The sequence below is a fragment of the Dama dama genome, chromosome 16 (assembly GCF_033118175.1).
Source record: "Dama dama isolate Ldn47 chromosome 16, ASM3311817v1, whole genome shotgun sequence".
Classification (NCBI taxonomy): Eukaryota; Metazoa; Chordata; class Mammalia; order Artiodactyla; family Cervidae; genus Dama; species Dama dama.
This window is the reverse complement of record NC_083696.1, coordinates 197,015-218,131: the sequence shown is the minus strand read 5'-3', so window position 1 is coordinate 218,131 and position 21,117 is coordinate 197,015. Positions and strand designations below refer to the sequence as shown.

The 21,117-nt window shown below is 39.8% G+C and overlaps 1 protein-coding gene across 1 annotated transcript in view; it reads left to right on the top strand.

Annotated features, from left to right (window-relative positions):
* The window catches only part of SH3YL1 (SH3 and SYLF domain containing 1), a 69,348-nt gene extending 51,547 nt beyond the window's left edge, over window positions 1-17,801 (top strand). The window contains exons 9-10 of the mRNA XM_061163235.1: window positions 9,645-9,701; window positions 16,980-17,801. Of these exons, the coding sequence (XP_061019218.1) occupies window positions 9,645-9,701; window positions 16,980-17,170 (248 nt within the window). The 3' untranslated portion in view covers window positions 17,171-17,801. The remainder of the gene's footprint in view (window positions 1-9,644; window positions 9,702-16,979) is intronic.
* The last annotated feature ends 3,316 nt before the right edge of the window (window positions 17,802-21,117 follow it).

Sequence of the window (21,117 nt, the reverse complement as noted above, 5' to 3'; positions counted from 1 at the left end):
ATAAATTTTAACTCCTAGTAAAAGATTTATGTGTATCTTATGGCTGCAAATGGTAAAACAGAATAGTATCTACATAAATTCCATGCATTCATGACACACCTAACTTTTAGTTATTTCTTTTGATATTTCTAGGCTATGTGTTTCATCTGAGTTTTTTCAGTTTGTGGCAAATCTCAGACAAATTTTCCAATGTTGTCAGAAAAAATCCACTTGTAAGTGAACCCACACAGTGCAAACCCACGCTATTCAAGGGTCAGCAGTATATGATAAGCTCTGGGCAAAGGACTCTAAGTGTCAAAGTGCTGCCAAGGCCATAAAGCTGGTCCTGCACCTCCCCCTCCGTGTTTTGTATCCATTTGCCCAGTTTTCATGCCCAGGTGAAAAATGAGCATGAAACCCAACTCATGGCCCTCATAGTGATTCCTGGCTGTGCCTTTAACTTGTCTAAATTTACCTCATCTAGGAAGGTCCTCAGGAACTAGACCTATTCTTCTTTATAGCGTGTGTGTGCTCAGTCACTCAGTCCTGTCTGACTCTTTGCAACCCCATGGACTGTAGCCCTCCAGGCTTCCCTGTCCTTGAGGTTTCCCAGGCAAGAATGCTGGAGTGAGTGGCCACTCCCTCCTCCAGGGGATCGTCCCGACCCAGGGGTCAAACCTGTGTCTCCTGCATTGACAGGTGTGTTCTTTGCCGCTGAGCCCCACCCCACGCCCTAAACACACGCACAACTTGCTCTGTATCCTGTTCTCTTGGGATGCTGCTTTGTTCTTCCAAAGGGATCAGTTCAGTTCAGTTCAGTCGCTCAGTCGTGTCCGACTCTTTGCAACCCCATGAATCACAGCACACCAGGCCTCCCTGTCCATCACCAACTCCCGGAGTTTACTCAGACTCATGCCCATTGAGTCGGTGATGCCATCCAGCCATCTCATCCTCTGTCGTCCCCTTCTTCTCCTGCCTTCAATCTTTCCCAGCATCAGGGTCTTTTCCAATGAGTCAACTCTTCTCATGAGGTGGCCAAAGTACTGGAGTTTCAGCTTCAGCATCAGTCCTTCCAATGAACACCCAGGACTGATCTCCTTTAGGATGGACTGGTTGGATCTCCTTGCAGTCCAAGGAACTCTCAAGAGTCTTCTCCAACACCACAGTTCAAAAGCATCAATTTTTCAGCGCTCAGCTTTCTTCACAGTCCAACTCTCACATCCATATTTGACCACTGGAAAAACCATAGCCTTGACCAGACGGACCTTTGTTGGCAAAGTAATGTCTCTGCTTTTTAATATGCTATCTAGGTTGGTCATAACTTTCCTTCCAAGGAGTAAGCGTCTTTTAATTTCATGGCTGCAGTCACCATCTGCAGTGATTTTGGAGCCCCCAAAAAATAAAGTCTGACACTGTTTCCACTGTCTCCCCATCTATTTCCCATGAGGTGATGGACCCAGATGCCATGATCTTAGTTTTCTGAATGTTAAGCTTTAAGCCAACTTTTTCACTCTCCTCCTTCATTTTCATCAAGAGGCTTTTTAGTTCCTCTTCACTTTCTGCCATAAGGGTGGTGTCATCTGCATATCTGAGGTTATTGATATTTCTCCCGGCAATCTTGATTCCAGTTTGTGCTTCTTCCAGCCCAGCGTTTCTCATGATGTACTCTGCATGTAAGTTAAATAAGGGTGACAGTATAGTCTATTTTTATTTATGTTCTGGTGATTGATTTGCTTATACTCTTATTTTCATTAGCAAGATGTGAGCATTGAATCTATTTTTATTTTAGATAGGAGTGGTTACATAAAATCTGACCTATGTGAATACTTCAAAATACAGAGTGTTTCTAAAATTTCCTCACTGAGGGAGTAGGTATCTATATCACACCTACATAAAAATCCTGCTAGTCTTCAATATCAGTTACTTGTCAGTGTAAATTAAAAAGCTACTTACCTTATCTCAAGAAACTCCTCTCAGCTAACGATGGAAAAATCTTGGGAGGCTTGTTTCTCTTGCATATTCTCCCTGAGCAGGTATTTTAGTATCTAGCCTCATGGGGCGCAGGTCCCCCTGCTGCGCCAGCCTCGCCCGTCTGTCTGCCGCCGTGACCTCGGTCTGGAAGCGCCCTGTCCCGGCAGGGGCTGCTCTTGCTGGTTCCACAGGGTGCTTGCCAGCTCACCTTCTCGCCCGGGCATGTGTCTGCAGACTCAGCTCTAGTTGCCACCCACTCTTCTTCTCGCTTTACTTTTTCAGCTTCAGTATTTGTTGCTCGATTCCTGTTTTTTTCACATGCCCATCATCTTTTCTCATGTAGCATATCATGCCTGGTTGCGAACTCCTGGTTTTGATTCAATAAAAGAGTTTAAAATTTGTATCTATTTTTAACCTTTCATTTTAAATATGACTTATTCCTAAGTGCTTTATTAAAAAAGAAAATCTTAATTTTTAATTTCTTATATATCCTCACATATATAATTTTATATAGGTGTATATGTGATTCATAAATATGGTTTTTGAAAGCATTTTTTTTCTTTTTCTTTTAGGAGTCCTTCCCCTTTTCCCATTTCTCCTCGGTCCTTAATTGCACGTCACTCTCTTCCATACTCAAACCAGCAACAATAGGAATGATACTCTTCTCTGTGTTTCTATAGTTCCTCTGTATTTTCTCCATGTAGTTCCACACATAAGCATGTGTATAAACATGTAGACCACACACAGTCCAAATGTTTTGTTGTCATCTCACAAAAATGCTGTTATAGTATTCATGTTTTACTATAGCTTGTTTGTTCGTGGGATTTATTTGTTCCTTTTGCTCAGCAACATCTCATGGAAATCCCTCAATCAACTGTGTTCTTGCAGTTATTGGATACTTACTCCTCTCTTAATTTAATTCTTTGTAGTGGATATTCAGTATTCCATCATGTAGATGGACATATTTTATTAGCCACTCTCCTACTGATAGATATTAACTTTCAACTTTTTTCCATGCCAAGCAGTGTCACAGTTCATTTCTTAAGCTGTCTACATAGTGGAAATTTTTTAAAGATAATTTCGAGGAACAGGCATGATAAGTGAAAGGATATATTTTTAAATATTTAAGAGATTTGGTAGATTGATTTTTAAAAGTTTTTACTACTGCCGAGTCTTGTCAGCCATTTCCCACCACCTACGCTTCCACTGTGCTCACCCCTATCAGACACCCACACACCCTACTGTGTACACCCCTGTCAGACACCTACACTCCCTACTGTGTACACCCCATCAGACACCTACACTCCCTACTATGTACACCCCATCAAACACCTAAACTCCCTACTGTGTACACCCCTGTCAGACACCTACACTCCCTACTGTGTACACCCCTACCAGACACCTACACTCCCTACTGTGTACACCCCTGTCAGACACCCACACTCCCTACTGTGTACACCCCTGTCAGACACCCACACTCCCTACTGTGTACACTCCTGTCAGACACCTACACTCCCTACTGTGTACACCCCTGTCAGACACCTACACTCCCTACTGTGTACACCCCATCAGACACCCACAGTCCCTACTGTGTACACCCCTACCAGACACCTACACTCCATACTGTGTACCCCTGTCAGACACCTACACTCCATACTGTGTACACCCCTACCAGACACCTAAACTCACTACTGTGTACACCTCTGTCAGACACCTACACTCCATACTGTGTACACCCCTACCAGACACCTACACTCCCTACTGTGTACACCCCTGTCAGACACCTACACTCCCTACTGTGTACACCCCATCAGACACCTACACTCCCTACTGTGTACACCACTACCAGACACCTACGCTCCCTACTGTGTACACCCCTGTCAGACACCTACACTCCCTACTGTGTACACCCCTGTCAGACACCTACACTCCCTACTGTGTACACCCCATCAGACACCCACACTCCCTACTGTGTGCACCCCTACCAGACACCTACACTCCCTACTGTGTACACCCCATCAGACACCTAAACTCACTACTGTGTACACCCCAACCAGACACCTATACTCCCTACTGTGTACACTTCATCTACACTCCCTACCTGTACACTCCACCACAACACTCCTCACAGTCATCCCTCATCACTCGTAGTGTTGAAGTGTCTTGAAGTGTTTACCAGTCTGAGGGTTGGTTATATCTCCTTGGTGATTGATTGTGTTTGTCCCTATTAGTGATGTAAGCATTTTTTTCATCTTATTGCTGGTGTTTGGAATTTGATCTTATCTTAAAAGTCTGTATTTCATTGGTTAATTTTTTTCTGTTGGAATGCTTGTTACATTTTCAACTTGTAGGAGTATTTTGTATATTAAGGGGTTTCTCATTGAGATGACAGGTTATTTCTCTAGATGTATCATTTGTTGATCTAAATTTTCATGTAGTTCATAATCTATATGAAACATAAAAGTTTGATATATACAACTTTCATTTATCAAAGTTTTAACGTTTATGTAAAAATTTCTCTGTCACTTATTTTTTATAGATATTGTATTTTGTAGTTGTTGTTGTTGTTACTCAGTTGCTAAATCATGTCCAACTCTTTGCAGCCCCATGAACTGCAGCACACCAAGCTCTGCTCCTCTTCGCTATCTCCTGGAGTTTGCTTAAATTCATGTCCATTGAGTCAGTGATGCTATCTAACCATCTCCTCCTCTGTCATGCCCTTCTCCTTTTGCCTCCAGTCTTTCCCATCATCATGGTCATTTTCAGTGAGTCAGCCCTTCACATCAGGCAGCCAAAGTATTGGAGCTTCAGTTTCAGCATCAGTCCTTCCAATGAGTATGCAGGGTTGACTTCCTTTAGGATTGACCAGTTTGATCTCCTTGCTGTCCAAGGACCCTCAGGGTCTTCTCCAGCACCACAGTTGAAAGCATCAATGTTTTAGCATGGTTAAGGTCTTCTCTCCTATACATTGCATTCATAGTGTCCTCGGTTTTTTTGAAGTATTTCATTCTTGCAGTTTTAGATACTAACTCCTCAGTTAATTTAGGAGCATTTTACCAATACTCCTGTCAACTACCAATATGCAATTCTGGTTAAAGTAATGTTATGTACTTATATGAACTCTATGATTTTTATATTAATTATAATAACATTACATGTATAAACTAATAAATTTGGCATTTGTATGATAATCTTCCTGTTTTATGCTTTCCATTTGTTGAAATATTATATTGTGTCTTTCCTAAGATTTCATAGTTTCTATGCCTTTCTTGTTAAATTTATTTCTAAGTACTTTGTAATTTTGTTTTGCTGTGTTGAATGGAAGACGCTTTCCCATTTATATTTCAGGGTGCTTCTTTTAATAATTGAGAAAGCCTTAATTTGCATATATTTTGTCTTATATATGGTCACCTACCCCAAATCTCTTACTTCTAGTCAGTTTTTTAAAGTAGATTCTCTGCTGTTTATACCCTCTTCCCCACCTTGCCAATACTTACTTTTATATTTTTATATTCATGAACTTCTTAGGCCAGTGGCCTTCACACTGATGCACCTCTGTCCTTAAGGGGTACACAGAGATGGGGAAGCATGTGCTTAGTCAGTCGTGTCCAACCGGTGACCCCATGGACCGTAACCGGCCAGGCTCCTCTGCCCGTGGAATTCTCCAGGCAAGCACACTGGAGTGCGTTGCTCTGCCCTTCTCCAGGGGATCTTCCTGACCCAGAGGTCGAACCTGGGTCTCCCTGCATCACAGACAGATTCTCTGCAATGGGGCCACCAGGGAAGCCCTGAGGGGCACGCGGGGCCTGGGAAGGAGCCCCCGAGCACACAGGCGATTTAAGACGCAGTCTACAGGGGGCCAGTTTCCACACCTGTCTTCTTGTGAACACGGCGTACACGTTGCCCTCTTTGTCTTCCATTCTTTCACAGATGTTTTTCACACTTCAATAAGGAAAGCAAACTCCAAACTATCTTAATCATGCTACTACAACTTTTTCCCCAAAATGTAAGGACAATGATATAATTTGAAATATGAAGGTTGATATTAGTGTAGTGGTAAGTCTGATGAACAGTAAATAATTTTGTAAATTAGATGAACTACATTTTTTTTAGCTTTCAACAAAGCTGAAGGGAGACCTAATGGCACCATTATCTGAATTTACAATAAGAATAGTAATTAATATTATCATTATATAGGAATTATTTATAAAATCACATAGCTATCACCAAAATAAAAATTATAGTAGCAATAGCTTATTGGTTAATAAGTAATATTTTATTATTTCTATTGTTTTGATGATAGATCTCTATGAGAATTTTTTTACCTCTATCTAAGAAGGGAAATACAAGGATTATGTTACATTCTTATAAAATATCTCTCTTGCCCTCTAGTTTTTCTATAAACCAGTTTTCTTAGCATCTATATCTTTAAAAAAGAACACTGAAATACAATTTTATGTTGAAGCTATGTCATTCCATAAATAATAGTTATCCTGTATATATGACCTAAATTCAGGTATGACCTAAAAGAAATCCCTTACGATATACAGTGGAAGTGGCAAATAGGTCAAGGAATTAGATCTGATAGACAGAGTGCCTGAAGAACTATGGACGGAGGTTTGTGATATTGTACAGGAGGCTGTGATCAAAACCATCCTCAAGAAAAAGAAAGGCAAAGTGATTGTCTGAGGAGGCCTTACAAAGAGTTGAGAAAAGAGATGTGAAAGGCAAAGGAGAAAAGGAAAGATATACCCATTTGACTGCAGAGTTCCAAAGAATAGCAAGGAGAGATAAGAAAGCCTTCTTCAGTGATCAGTGCAAAGAAATAGAGGAAAACAATAGAATGGGAAAGACTAGAGATCTCTTCAAGAAAATTAGAGATACCAAGGGAACATTTCATGCAAACATGGGCACAATAAAGGACAGAAATGATGTGGACCTAACAGAAGCAGAATGTATTAAGAGGTGGCAAGAATACACAGAAGAACTATACAAAAAAGATCTTAATGGTCCAGATAACCACGATGGTTTCATCACTCACCTAGAGCCAGACATCCTGGAGTTTGAAGTCAAATGGGCCTTAGAAAGCATCACTATGAACAAAGCTAGTGGAGGTGATGGAATTCCAGCTGAGCTATTTCAAATCCTAAAAGATGATGCTGCTAAAGTGCTGCACTCAATATGCCAGCAAATTTGGAAAGCTCAGCAGTGGCCACAGGACTGAAGGTCAGTTTCCATTCCAATCCCAAAGAAAGGCAATGCCAAAGAATGCTCAAACTACCACACAATTGCACTCATTTCACACTCTAGCAAAGTAATGCTCAAAATTCTCCAAGCTAGGCTGCAATAGTATGTGAATCGAGAACTTCCAAATATTCAAACTAGATTTAGAAAAAGCAGAGGAACCAGAGATCAAATTGCCAACATCCTTTGGGTCATAGGAAAAGCAAGAGTTCCAGGAAAACGTCTACTTCTGCTTCATTGGCTATGCCAAAGCCTTTGATTGTGTGGATCGCCACAAACTGTGGAAAATCCTTCAAGAGATGGGAATACCAGACCACCTTACCTGTCTCCTGAGATATATATATGCAAGTCAAGAAGCAATAGTTACAACTGGACTTGGAACAATGGCCTGGTTCCAAATGGGATAAGAGTACGTCAGGACTCTATATTGTGACCGTGTTTATTTAACTTATAGGCAGAGTACATCATGTGAAATGCCAGACTGGATGAAGCACAACTGAAATCAAGATTGCCAGGAGGAATATCAATATCAACCTCAGATATGCAGATGACACCACGCATAGGGCAGAAATCAAAGAGGAACTAAAGAGCCTCTTGATGAAAGTGAAAGAGGAGAATGAAAAGGCTGGATTAAAACTCAGTATTCAGAAAACTAAGATCATGACATCCAGTCCCATCACTTCATGGCAAATAGATGGGGAAGCAATGGAAACAGTGAGAGACTTTATTTTCTTGGGCTCCAAACTCAGTGCAGATGGTGACTGCAGTCATGAAACTTAAAGACTCTTGCTCCTTGGAAAAAAAGCTATGACCAACCTAGGTAGAGACATTACTTTGCCAACAAAGATTTGTATAGTCAAAGCTATGTTTTTTTCTAGTAGTCTTGTATGGATGTGAGAATTGGACCATACAAAAAGCTGAGCACCAAAGAATTGATGCTTTTGTACTGTGGTGTTGGAGGAGACTCTTGAGAGTCCCTTGGACTGCCCAGGAGATCAAACCAGTTGACCCTAAAGGAAATCAGTCCTGAATATTCATTGGAAAGACTGGTGCTGAAGCTGAAACTCCAGTACTTTGGCCACCTGATGTGAAGAACTGACTCATTAGAAAAGATGCGGATGCTGGGAAAGATTGAAGAAGGCAGGAGGAGAAGAGGATGACAAGGATGAGATGGTTGGATAGCATCACTGACACGATGGACATGAGTTTGAGCAAGCCTGGCATTCTGCAGTCCATGGGGTCACAAAGAGTCGGTCACAACTGAGCAATTTAAGTGAACTGAACTGTGTATATGAACTAATTATTAAAAGTCTAGTCCACCTGTTGAAATGTATTTCAAATAACACTTTAATGTTTAGTAAATTAATGAATTTATAATATTTTTGAAGTTTTGATCAATGTGTGCTTATAATGATCATGATAACTCAATCTGTAAGAAATTATTAAATAGATGATTGTGTTATGTAAATAAAATTTTTAAAATAAATTTATAAATTCTTGTTTTAGAAACTTGCATAAGCTTAGTTCAGTTCAGTCGCTCAGTCATTTCCGACTCTTTGCGACCCCATGGACTGCAGCATGCCAGGCCTCCCTGTCCATCACCAACTCCCGGAGTTTACCCAAACTCATGTCCATGGAGTTGGTGATGCCATCCAACCATCTCATCCTCTGTCATCCCTTTAGGATTTCCTTTAGGATGGACTGGTTGGATCTCCTTGCAGTCCAAGGGACTCTCAAGAGTCTTCTCCAACACCACAGTTGAAAAGTACAATATTAATACACTGGTTAAAAATCTTTGGAACAAATGAAGTGAAAATATGATTTGAAGATTAAAAATGAACAGTATATAATTTCTGACTATTAAAAACATCTTATTGATTTTCTTTAATGAATGGTGTTGGGTTCAGATCACTATCATATTTAGATCTTTTTATCCAAAAAGGGAGTGATACAAATTTTAAGTAATTGACATTAAAATATGCTAAAAATACATCCTTAATCTTACATTTAACAATTTTAGGTATCAGTTTAAAAATATACATATAAATACTTCTTTAAAAATTATTTTAGGTGTTAAACAAGCAAGACTGTCTGAAAATCACTGGCTTGCTGATTGCAGATTTTCTTATTCTGGTATTTTTAGAAAAAGATGTGTCTGTGTTTTCTGTGAACATGTAATTGCAATGCCATGAGCTGTAGTTTATGTGCCTGTGGTCATACAGATATTAGACATTTACTGTCTGCCTTATGTTTGGTCTATTTTTTGTGTATATTCAGGTGTTCCTCTTGATTGAAATAAAGGATAAAATAATTATATTTCAATCAGTTAGAATGATTTAAAATATCTGCTTATCAAGAACAGTATTTGGCATTCTTGGGTATCTTATATACTAGATACTAATAAATTTTCTAATGTTCCCCTCTTTTACGTATCTATTTACTTTTTGCAGGTAGCAGAAATGAATATAACCTGTATCCTGAACTTTCCAGCTATCATGAGAGAGTTGGTAAGTAAAAATATTTCTGTTTTAAAAAGATTAGTTACCATCTTATAACACAAACCTCCTAACTAATTTGGCAGGTTGTGAAAATATCAATACTTCTTATTTCATTTATAGGATATTTACATTACTTTGAGAAGCACTTCATTTAAAACATACTCTGCACAACTGGACTGATCAAACTTGATGAGGTCAGCAGACTGGACCCACTTGGGAAAGGGCCACTGGGTCCTGTGGGTTTGGGGCCTTGACTACAGTTGAGCAGAAGTGGCGTTGGCAGTGTGACTCTGGGGACGAGCGTTCCTTTTCTCAGATTCCTTTCAAGTCTGCACCTGTTGTCTAAGTGCCTGATAAATATTAGAAATATCTCTTAAAAAGCAATGAGGGAAGATAAGAAACAAAACCCTAAGTGGGATCTGGAGACAGAGGCTCAGACTTACAGCCGGTACTTTTATTCTCTGGCTGTGTGTTCCAGACACTTTAGCTCCCATGGTTGGTCGGTTGGTTGGGTTTTGCTTTTATATTTGAGGGTAGCACAAGCTAAGTGTTTCAAACAGTAGGTAATAAGTTAATGTTAATATTAATTTATTTTAGGCCTTTCTCAAAATATAAGGGATTTTGAAGAAGAAAATGCAAGGAAAGATTTAAAGTCTGTTTCAAAAATAAAGCTTACTTTACATTGCTGTGTGAAATCAGTTAAACTCTTACAAGAACTTCCTTATGCCAGTCTATCAGCCTTGCAGAGGAAAGTCCCAGCTCTGTGACCCCTCGGTCCTGAGGCCTGAGCTGGAAACCCGTCTGAGCAGGACTCCTGGCCGCCCAGGCTGGCCCTCCCGGGCCTGCCCCGCGCGGCGCGGGCACGGCAGTGGTTCTCCAGCTGTGCGTGCTTTGGCCTCACTCCTACGGAAGCTCCAGCTACGAAGTCTTCTGGCCTCATGGTGAAACGGGGGGTGAGCATCCATAGTCCTGTTCACTAAGGTTTTTGTACCTGGAGATCCGAACCTCCTTGGTCAGCATCCATCACAGCCCCCTGTCCACCCTCTGACTGGCAGGGGCCCCCTGGGCCTGGTGCAGAGCTCTCTGCCGTGGGGCTGTCCTGAGCTGTGTGTGCCTGAGGACGCAGGCCATGATGCCAGCAGGGCCCCTCCCCGAGTGTGACAACCACGGATGCCCTTCGTCTTTTGACTTTGCCGTTTGAGAATTGCGGGTCTTGTGACCTCTGCCAGTTGGCCCCATCCAGCTCACTCACGCTCCTGCAGAGATTGAGGTCACCAAGGGTCATGGACCCCACCCACATCCTGGGGGCATGTGGATGCCAGGATCAAGTCAGCCGCCCAGCTCATCACGACAGCAAAGGCACCACTTCTAGTGCGTCTTGGAGGGGACCTTCCAAGGTCTCAGATTCTTCTGAGTCATGTCTGGGGCCAGATGTGTTGATGCCATATGGGTTACATTATGCAGGCTCCACTGAGAAGTGAAATAAGACAGTGGCATCCCGTGGATGCAGACTTGCTAGTTATGAGCTCAGAGCAGCTGCCAGTCACCAAAGCTGACTGTAATCTGTTTCCTCTTAAGTGTAGCCCTGATTTGGGAGAGAAAAATAACCCCTATTTGAATAAACTTGAATATTTGGATATAAAATAGTCAATTGCTTCAAAGATCCTCCATATTTTTGTAAGTGTAGGAATACCGATCTTGAAGGCATGTGTCCTCAGTAGGGAAGGCATCTGTGGACACTGGCTGTTTCAGTGACCCTGTGGGCTTTACTTCCCTGCTCTCCAAAGTTGTCTCCCTTCCTGGAAGAACATGTCCTCTTGGCTGACCTCTTCTAATGAATTATATTGTGGACATTAAACTTCTCCTTATGGAAACTGTCCCTACTATTTACAGTAAAGAGGACCTTTGCATTTTGAGCTTATTGAAGAAAAAGCCAGCGGGGCCTGGCACCGGGTGGACGTGAACTGGCCCCTGGGGGGCGCCTGTGCTCACCCCGGCCCAGCTCTCTCCTTTTTTCCTGTGGATGAACTTTCCCAACAACCCCTCAAGACCCTCCTGCGCCCTCCTAGAATAGAGGGGTTTGCCTGACTGGTGAGTGGTGAGGAATTCGGCACACCTCTGCCGGCCTGTCCTGCCCACGCTCTTCACCAGCTCTGCCAGCAGTGACACCTCCCTCTCTGCTTCACCTCTGTTCAGGAGGAATGCTGAATGTCAGCCTCCTCCCACCCAGCAGCACTGCCTTGTCCTCTGCTGCGACTCAGAACCCCTGCTTGGCTCTTAGGCCCGTTTTTCCTGTTACTGTTTTCATCCTTATCTTATTTGAAAACTGCAATTCAGAGGCATTTAGACAGCCTTCAGTGGGGGGAGGGGCAGAGACTGAACCTGGTCTGCAGTTCTTTCTGTCTTTTCTTCAGGTCATAATATCTTTCTTCCTCTAATTATTCATTATAAAATATATTTCTAAAACTACTAAGAACAAATTCAGTTATCAAATTCAGGGATCAGCAGCAGCAGATATTCCTATTATTTGTACAGTCTGGATAACTCAGTGATGCAGGAAAATAGTTTGCCTAACCAAACTACAGGGAGGGAACACAGCCCCACCCATCAGCTGGAAATTGGATCAAAGATTTACTGAGCGTGGCCTCCCAGACCAGAGCAAGACCCAGTTTTCCCCACAGCCAGTCCCTCCCATCAGGAAGCTTCTACAAGTCTCTTATCCTTCTCTATCAGAGGGCAGACAGACTGAAAACCACAGTCACAGAAAACTAATCAATCTGATCACATGGACCACAGCCTTGTCTAACTCAATGAAACTATGACCCATGCCATGTAGGGCCACCCATGATAGACGGGTCATGGTGGACAGGACAGTGGAATGTGGTCCACTGGAGAAGGGAATGGCAAACACTTCAGTATTCTTGCCTTGAGAACCCCATGAACAGTATGAAAAGACAAAAAGATAGGACACTGAAAGATGAACTCCCCAGGTCGGTAGATGCCCAATATGCTACTGGAGAAGAGTGGAGAAATAATTCCAGAAAGAATGAAGAGGCTGAGCCGAAGTGAAAACAATGCCCTGTTGTGGATGTGACTGGTGGTAAAAGTAAAGTCTGATGCTGTAAAGAACAATAGTGCATGGGAACCTGGAATGTTAGGTCCATGAATCAAGGCAAATCGGAAGCAAACAGGAGATGGCAAGAGTGAACATAGACGTTCCAGATATCAGTGAACTAAAATGGACTGAAATGGGTGAATTTAATTCAGATGACTATTATATCTACTACTGTGGGCAAGAATCCCTTAGAAGAAATGGAGTAGCCCTCAGAGTCAGCAAAGGAGTCTGAAGTGCAGTGCTTGGGGGCAATCTCAAAAGCAACAGAATGATCTTGGTTCATTTCCAAGGCAAACCATTGAGTATCATAGTAATCAAAGCCTATGCCCCAACCACTAATGCTGAAGAAGCTGAACACGTCTATGAAGACCTACAAGATCTTCTAGAACTAACACCAAAAAAAAAAAAAAAAAAAGTCTTTTTCATCATAGGGGACTGGAAAGCAAAAATAGGAAGTCAAGAGATACCTGGAGTAACAGGCAAGTTTGAGCTTAGAGTACAAAATGAAATGACAAAAGCTAACAGAGTTTTACCAAGAGAACACACTGGTCATAGCAAACACCCTCTTCCAACAACACAAGAAATGACTCTACACAGGGACGTCACTAGATGGTCAATCCCGAAATCAGATTGATTATATTCTTTGCAGCCAAAGATGGAGAAGCTCTATACAGTCAGCAAAAACAAGACCAGGAGCTGACTGTGGCTCAGATCATGAATTGCTTATTGCAAAATTCAGACTTTAATTGAAGTAAGTAGGGAAAACTACTAGACTACTCAGGTATGACCTAAATCAAACCCCTTTCAATGATAAGTGGAAGTGAAAAATAGACTCAAGGGATTAGATCTGATAGAGTGCCTGAAGAACTATGGATGGAGGTTCATGACATTGTACAGGAGGTGGTGATCAGAATCATTCCCAAGGAAATGAAAGGCAAAATGGTTGTCTGAAGAGGCCTTGCAAATAGCTGGGGAAAGAAGAGAAGCGAAAGGCAAAGGAGAAAAGGAAAGATATACTCATCTGTATGCAGAGTTCCAAAGAATAACAAGGAGAGATAAGAAAGCCTTCCTCAGTGATCAATGCAAAGAAATAGAGGAAAACAATAGAATGGGAAAGACTAGAGATCTCTTCAAGAAAATTAGAGATACCAAGGGAACATTTCATGCAAACATGGGCACAATAAAGGACAGAAATGGTAGGGACCTAGCAGAAGCAGAAGATATTAAGAAGAGGTGGCAAGAATACACAGAAGAGCTATACAAAAAACATCTTAATGGTCCAGATAACCACAATGGTGTGATCACTCACCTAGAGCCAGACATCCTGGAATGAGAATTCAAGTGGGTCTTAGGAAGCATCACCATGAACAAAGCTAGTGGAGGTGATGGAATTCCTGTTGAGCTATTTCAAATCCTGAAAGATGATTCTGTGAAAGTGCTGCACTCAATATGCCAGCAAATTTGGAAAGCTCAGCAGTGACCACAGGACTGGTAAAGGTCAGTTTTCATTTCAAACCCAAAGAAAGGCAATGTCAAGGAATATTCAGACTACCACACACTTGTAAAGTAATGCTCAAAATTCTCCAAGCAAGGCTTCAACAGTACATGAACCAAGAACTTCCAGATGTTCTGGATTTAGAAAAGGCAGAGGAACCAGAGATCAAATTGCCAACATCTGTTGGGTAATAGGAAAAGCAAGAGAGTTACAGAAAAACATCTACTTCTGCTTCATTGCCTACACCAAAGCCGTTGACTGTGTGGATCACAACAAACTGGAAAATTCTTCCAGAGATGGAAATACCATACCACCTTACCTGCTTCCTGAGAAATCTGTATGCAGGTCAGGAAGCATCAGTTAGAACTGGACATGGAACAATGGACTGGTTCCAAAACGGTAAAGGAGTACTTCAAGGCTGTTTATTGTCACCCTCCTTATTTAACTTATATGCAAAGTTCATCATGAGAAGCGCTGGGCTGGAAGAAGCACAAGCTGGAGTCAAGATTGCTGGGAGAAATGGAGGTGACACCACCCTCATGGCAGAAAGCGAAGAGGAACCAAAGAGCCTCTTGATGAAGGTGAAAGAGGAGAGTAAAAATGCTGGTTTAAATCTCAACATTCAAAAACCTAAGATCATGGCATACTGTAAAGCAATTATCCTTCCATTAAGAATAAAATAATTTTTTAAGAAGGTAAAATATACCGATGAATCCAGGTTCAATCTATTGAATGCAATTTAAGACTCCTATGTTTGCTGAAGACCCTGTGGCTTAATCTCAGTAGTGATTAAGATTGCCTGGAGACAGGCTTCCGAGATTTGAATCTTACCCCCTCGGCAGATCACTTAACATTTGCAAGTCTCTGGTTCATATTCTGGGAAGTGGGGTGAGAGCTCCCTCCCTGGAAGTGAGGAGCAAGTGTGTTTATCACAGCGCCTGGCTCAAGGACCCGGAGCCGCTCTACTGTATCCACGTGGAATGATGCCTGCTATCATGGTGTTCACCATCCTGTGCACCCTTAATTGTGTAATTAGTGCTACAGGTGTGTGCATGTACTGCAGTTAAGGTGACTGTAGCTTCCAGAACATTTCCTCATATTCACAGGCACCCTTTTTGCTTGCTTCTGTTATCCACAATGTTTGGGAGACAAGAAAGGGGAGGAGGAGTTATTGAGGGCTTTCCTTAATTACGTTCGGTATGTTGAGACTGAGCTTTATATGTGGAGGTCATGGATACAATTATTGATAAAATCATCTTCAGAGTGATTGTGCTCTTTGGCATTAGCTTGCACGCTTCTGGTCTGAGCGCAGTGAGGATGTCGTGAGGACTCTCTGCGGGTCCCTCTCAGTGAAGAGCTGTAGCCACTTTTCATGGTGCACAGTGATGACCCTTCACTCATATACCTTAGTAGTCATTTAACTGCTTTGGTTTTATCCAGACTGTATCAAAACTTTATTCTTTTAGTGACACACTTTTACTCTTATTTCTTTAAAGTAACAGGTTAAAAGTAAATACAGTATAAAATATAAAAATATATAGAACTTCTCTGTTTTATAGATAAAAACTGTACCAGCAATATCACTAATACAGTTATGTTAGTTATTATTAAGGTTATTTCTTTAGGAGAATTCAACTACGTGGTACATGCTCTATTGAAAGAACTATAGCACCATCTTGTGTGAGATACAAATTCAGTGCTTCAGTAAATGTACTGCTATTAGAGTGTTGACTATTTTCATTTCTTACTAATAGGTCAAGGTCACTTTATTTTTTATGATTATAGTATTATAGATTCAAGCAAGTAAATAGATTTAGAATTTGGTTATATATGCTTTCAATATATCTGTACTAAGATGCATTTAACAAGCATCTAACTGCCTAACTCATGCACAAAATTATATGAAACATGAAAATACCAAATTCCATGTAGCTGAGTACACAGCAAATGTCTGTTGTTGTTGTTTTATCTCTTATGATTCTATACAATTTATAATAGTTAATGTCTTTTGCTCATGTTACCCATTTGGTCCTCAAGGTATTTTTTCCGAATACTTGTTAAAGTTCTGGTTAAACTTATGTAGACATGCTTCTTGATGTGCCAATTTGAATTTCATCTCTCTTTTGAGGGAAAGAATCAAGTATAGAAATGAAAACAGCCATAAAACCTTAGGGGGAAATAAATTTCTACTGATGAAACAGCAAATGCATCTGAGCTGTAACCCTCATTATCAGTGACCACAGAGCATAGTTTTTAAGTTTAATCTTTTATGATACAATCAAGAGTGTAAAATATCAACTTTTACCTAATAGTGTAATTCACTGAAGCTACTATGACTATTCTATTAAAATAGGGAAAATGTAATAATATTATCTTATAGACTAGACAAATTTAAACCATTATAACCACAGATATTTGCCAAACACATATTTAAGTATATAATAATGTACAGTTTGACTTGTGTGATTTAGGAAATGTTATTACCAAATATTTGCTCTTTGCAAAGAAAAACATAAGGTTAATGATGTGATGAAAAATCACACAGACTGTGTGCTCTGGACTCTGCTGGCCTCCCACATTAGAATCCCAAGCCCTGAATTGCTAATTTATCTCTTCCCTACACATACTTCCTGTTTTTCTCACAAAAATGTGAATAAATATTTTTTTCTTGTTTTAGACAATTCAAACCAACCCATGGAAGTGACAGCACTATATTCTTTTGAAGGACAACAGCCAGGAGATTTGAATTTTCAAGCTGGAGACAGAATCACAGTTATATCAAAAACAGATTCACATTTCGATTGGTGGGAAGGAAAGCTTCGAGGTCGAACTGGCATTTTTCCAGCCAACTATGTTACCATGAATTAAAGTTTGTATTATTTTGTTCTTTGAGAATTACAAAAAAATTAGTTCTACACTGGAGGGAATTACTATTCAGTTGAATAATGTTTAGTATAAATGTAAAGACACCTCTGTTTATTCCTTAAACTTTTATCCAGTATGTAAAAGATTTTGGCTTTATGTATATAAATGGTTAGCTTACATATCTTTACTTTCCATTGATTTTTATCACACACACTATTTAATAGTTGATACCACATTTTTCTTGTGTTCATTTGTCAAGTATACACTAAACATTTGATTTGGCTGTGTATATGGTGACTTGATTGTATCTTGAGAATCTAAGGATTAAGGTATGAATACCACTTCATATATTTGCAAAATGACTAGAAAAGAATAAATCAGCTTAAATAGTATATTAACTAATACTCAGAGTTGGAGATATTGACTAGAATAGTAATCCTTAAAAATTATCTCTATATCTTCAAAAATTATATATATATGAAACCTCACAAAGAAATTCAACTATGCATTAAAAAAAGATGACATCTGTTAGCTTTCCTTCTTTATGAGGTGATGCTTGTTCATATGTAGCAGTAGAATAAAGTTATGTTGATATGGTTCCATTGTCTCTAAATAAATGTTTTTAAAATGCTAAGTTACTATCTTGATTTTGTTTTTCTTATTTTCTTATTTTTGTTTTTCTTATTTGTAACCTGAGGTCTGTGGTTAGTCTGGAGGTTAAAATCCACCTCCACGACTGTGTTGCTAACTTCTTTTTTTTCCAGCTTTCTCAACATGTAATTGACAAAATTGTAAAATATTTAAAGGGCACAGCATGATGATTTGAAATACTTATGCATTGTGAAAGGATTCCAGATTAATTAACACATCCATCATCTCACATATTTACTTCTTTAATGAGAACACAAGTTCTACTGTCTTAGCAAGTTTCAGTTATATAACACAACATTATCAACTGTAGTCACATGCTGTACATTAGATCGCCAGAACAAATTGCTCATAGAAACTAGAAGTTTGTATCCTTTGACTTGTATCTCTTAGTTTCCCCTCCTCCCAATCTCTGATAACCATCAGTTGACTCTCGTCTCTATGAGTTTGACTTTTTCAGATTCCCACGTGAGATCACATGGGCTTCCCAGGTGGCTCAGTGATAGCGAGTACATGCCTGCTGAAGCAGGAGACGCAGGAGACACGTTTCCACCCCTGGGTCGGGAAGATCCCCCGGAGGAGGAATGGCCACCCACTCTAGTATTTGTGCCTGGAAAATCCCATGGACTGAGACTGATGGGCTTCAGTTTGTAGGGTTGCAAAGAGTTGGATACAACTGAGTATGCACACGTGTGTGCGCGTGCACGCACACACACACGAGATCATACAGTGTTTGTCTTTCTCTCAGAGAGACTGACCTATTTCACTTAGCATAGTGCCCTCTAGGTCTATCCATATTGTCACAAGTTCCAGGATTTTTTGCTTTTATTTATGTATACCGTATTTTCTTTGTCCATTCTGTTGGTGGACGCTTGGGATTTTCACAGATAATAACATGCCATCTGCAAACGCAGATAACCTTACTTCTTTTCCAATTTGGATGCTTTTCATTTCTTTTCCTTGCCTTCTCGCTCTGGCTAAGGATTCCAGTACTAGGCTAAATAGAAGTGGTGACAATGGCATCCTGTTTGTTCCTGACCTTGGAGAGAAAGTTTTCACATTTTCACTGTTGAGTGTGATGTTAACTGTGGGCTGGTCATATACAAGCTTGTTGTTTAATCTCTACTTCTTTGTGAATTTTCCAGTTTTCTTCTTACTCTAGTTCATAAAATGTAGTCAGAAAGATGCCTGATGCTGTTTCAGTTTTCTTAACTTTATTAAGACCTGTTTTGTGCTTAACAGAGGCTCTATCCTGGAGAATGTTCCATGAGCACTTGAGAAGAATGTGTATTCTGCTGCTATTGATTGAACATGTTCTTTAAGGACAATGTTTCCTCACTGATTTTCTGTCTGGATGATCTATCTGTTGGTGAAAGTGGGATATCAAAGTTCTGCACTATTACTGTATTGTCGTCTGTTTTTCCTTTCATGTCTGTTAATACTCGCTTTATATATTTAGGTGCGCCTATGCTGGGCACATAAGTATTTACAAACGCATTGCCTCTTGTTGAATTGACCCCTTTATCATTATATAATGACCTTCTTTGTTCTTATTACAGTATTTGGCTTAAAGTCTGTTTTTCCTGATGGATGTATAGCTACCTCTGCTTTCTTTTGGTTTGCAGTTATGTGGCATATTTTTTCCATTCCTTCATTTTCAATCTACATGTGTCCTTAAAGCTGAAGTGAGTCTCTTGCAGACAGCATATAGTTGAGTCTTTTTTTAAAAAGTCCACTTGTCCTCTCTAAGTGCTTCTACTAGAGAGTTTAGTCTATCTGTACTTAGCGTGAAACTGATAGGTGTGGACTCACTGTCACCACTTTGTTCATTGTTTTCTGGTTATTTTGCAATTCCTTTGTTCCTGTCTTCCCCTCCTGCTCTCTTTCTTTGTGATCTGATGATTTTCTGTAGTGGTATGCTGATTCATTTTTCTTTATATTTTGTGTATCTACTGTAGATTTTTGCTTTGTGGTTACCATGAGGGCTTATAAAACGCGTGTTTATAAGAGTCTGTTTTAGGTTGATAACAACTTAGCACGTACATCATAGCATTTTTACTCTCCCTTTCCCTTCATGTATCTTTGATGTTACAATTTATCTCTTTTATCTGTGTATCCATCAGCAAATTCTTAGTTATTTTAGCACTTTGTTATTTAACATTCATTTTCATACTAGATTTGTAAGTGATTTAACCACCACCACAATTATAACAGTAGAGTATTCTGAATTTAATGCTAGACTTAGACTATCCTCACAGCTTCCAGCTTCAATTTCTTGCCTCCACACTGCAGCCAAATGATCCTCACACTCCAGCTTTTTTATCCTACTTTGTGATCTTATTGCGTTACATTTTATGCATAAATGTGTAGACTTTTTTTATAAAATAATTCTTAAGACATGGAAAAAGGAGAATAAAGAAATTATCATCACCCAGCAAGAAATAAAACAAACTTCCTTTTCTAACTCAAAGATAATCACCATGCTGAATTAGCTATTTATTAATTCCATATATTTCTTTATATTTGTATTATTTATGTATGTGTCCCTAAGCACTATGTGGTATTGTCTTGCATACTTGAAAGCTTACAAAATTTAAACTTTTAAATTTTTAAAAATTATACTTGAACATACTCATTTGCAATCAGATTATCAGAAATTATGATGTATACATTCAAGGAATTAAAAACATGTTGGAGAATTTCAACAGAAAGTTAACACTATATGGAGAACTAAATGAAAAAAAATGGGAGTGAAAAAATAAACTAAAAACACAATAAATGGATTTAATGATAATTTAGACTCAGCAAATAGAGAATCACTGAACTGACGGTAGGTCTAAAGCATAAGGGAGTTGAAAAAAGTTGAAAACACAGGAAAAACTTGTCTGCACATTTTCCCAAACTGATCAGATTTCAAGACTTTATGGTATTTTTTACATGTAGCAGGGCGAGCAGTTCTTCTCACCTTTTTTTTTTTCTTCTGCAGGTTTCCCTGGCTGTTCTTTTTATTTATGTTACAGGTGAACTTAAGAATCAACTTAACCATCTTCAGGAAAATAGACTTACTATTTTTTAGTGGCATTGTGTTGTTATATTAATAATAATGTATTGACACAAGGAAAATTATCCTTAGGATGTTCAGTTGTCCAAAGCAAGGATAATGGGTGTCTTTGTATTTGTCCTTGGACTGCAAGGAGATCCAACCAGTCCATCCTAAAGGAGATCAGTCCTGGGTGTTCATTGGAAGGACTGATGCTGAAGCTGAAACTCCAATACTTTGGCCACCTCATGCAAAGAGTTGA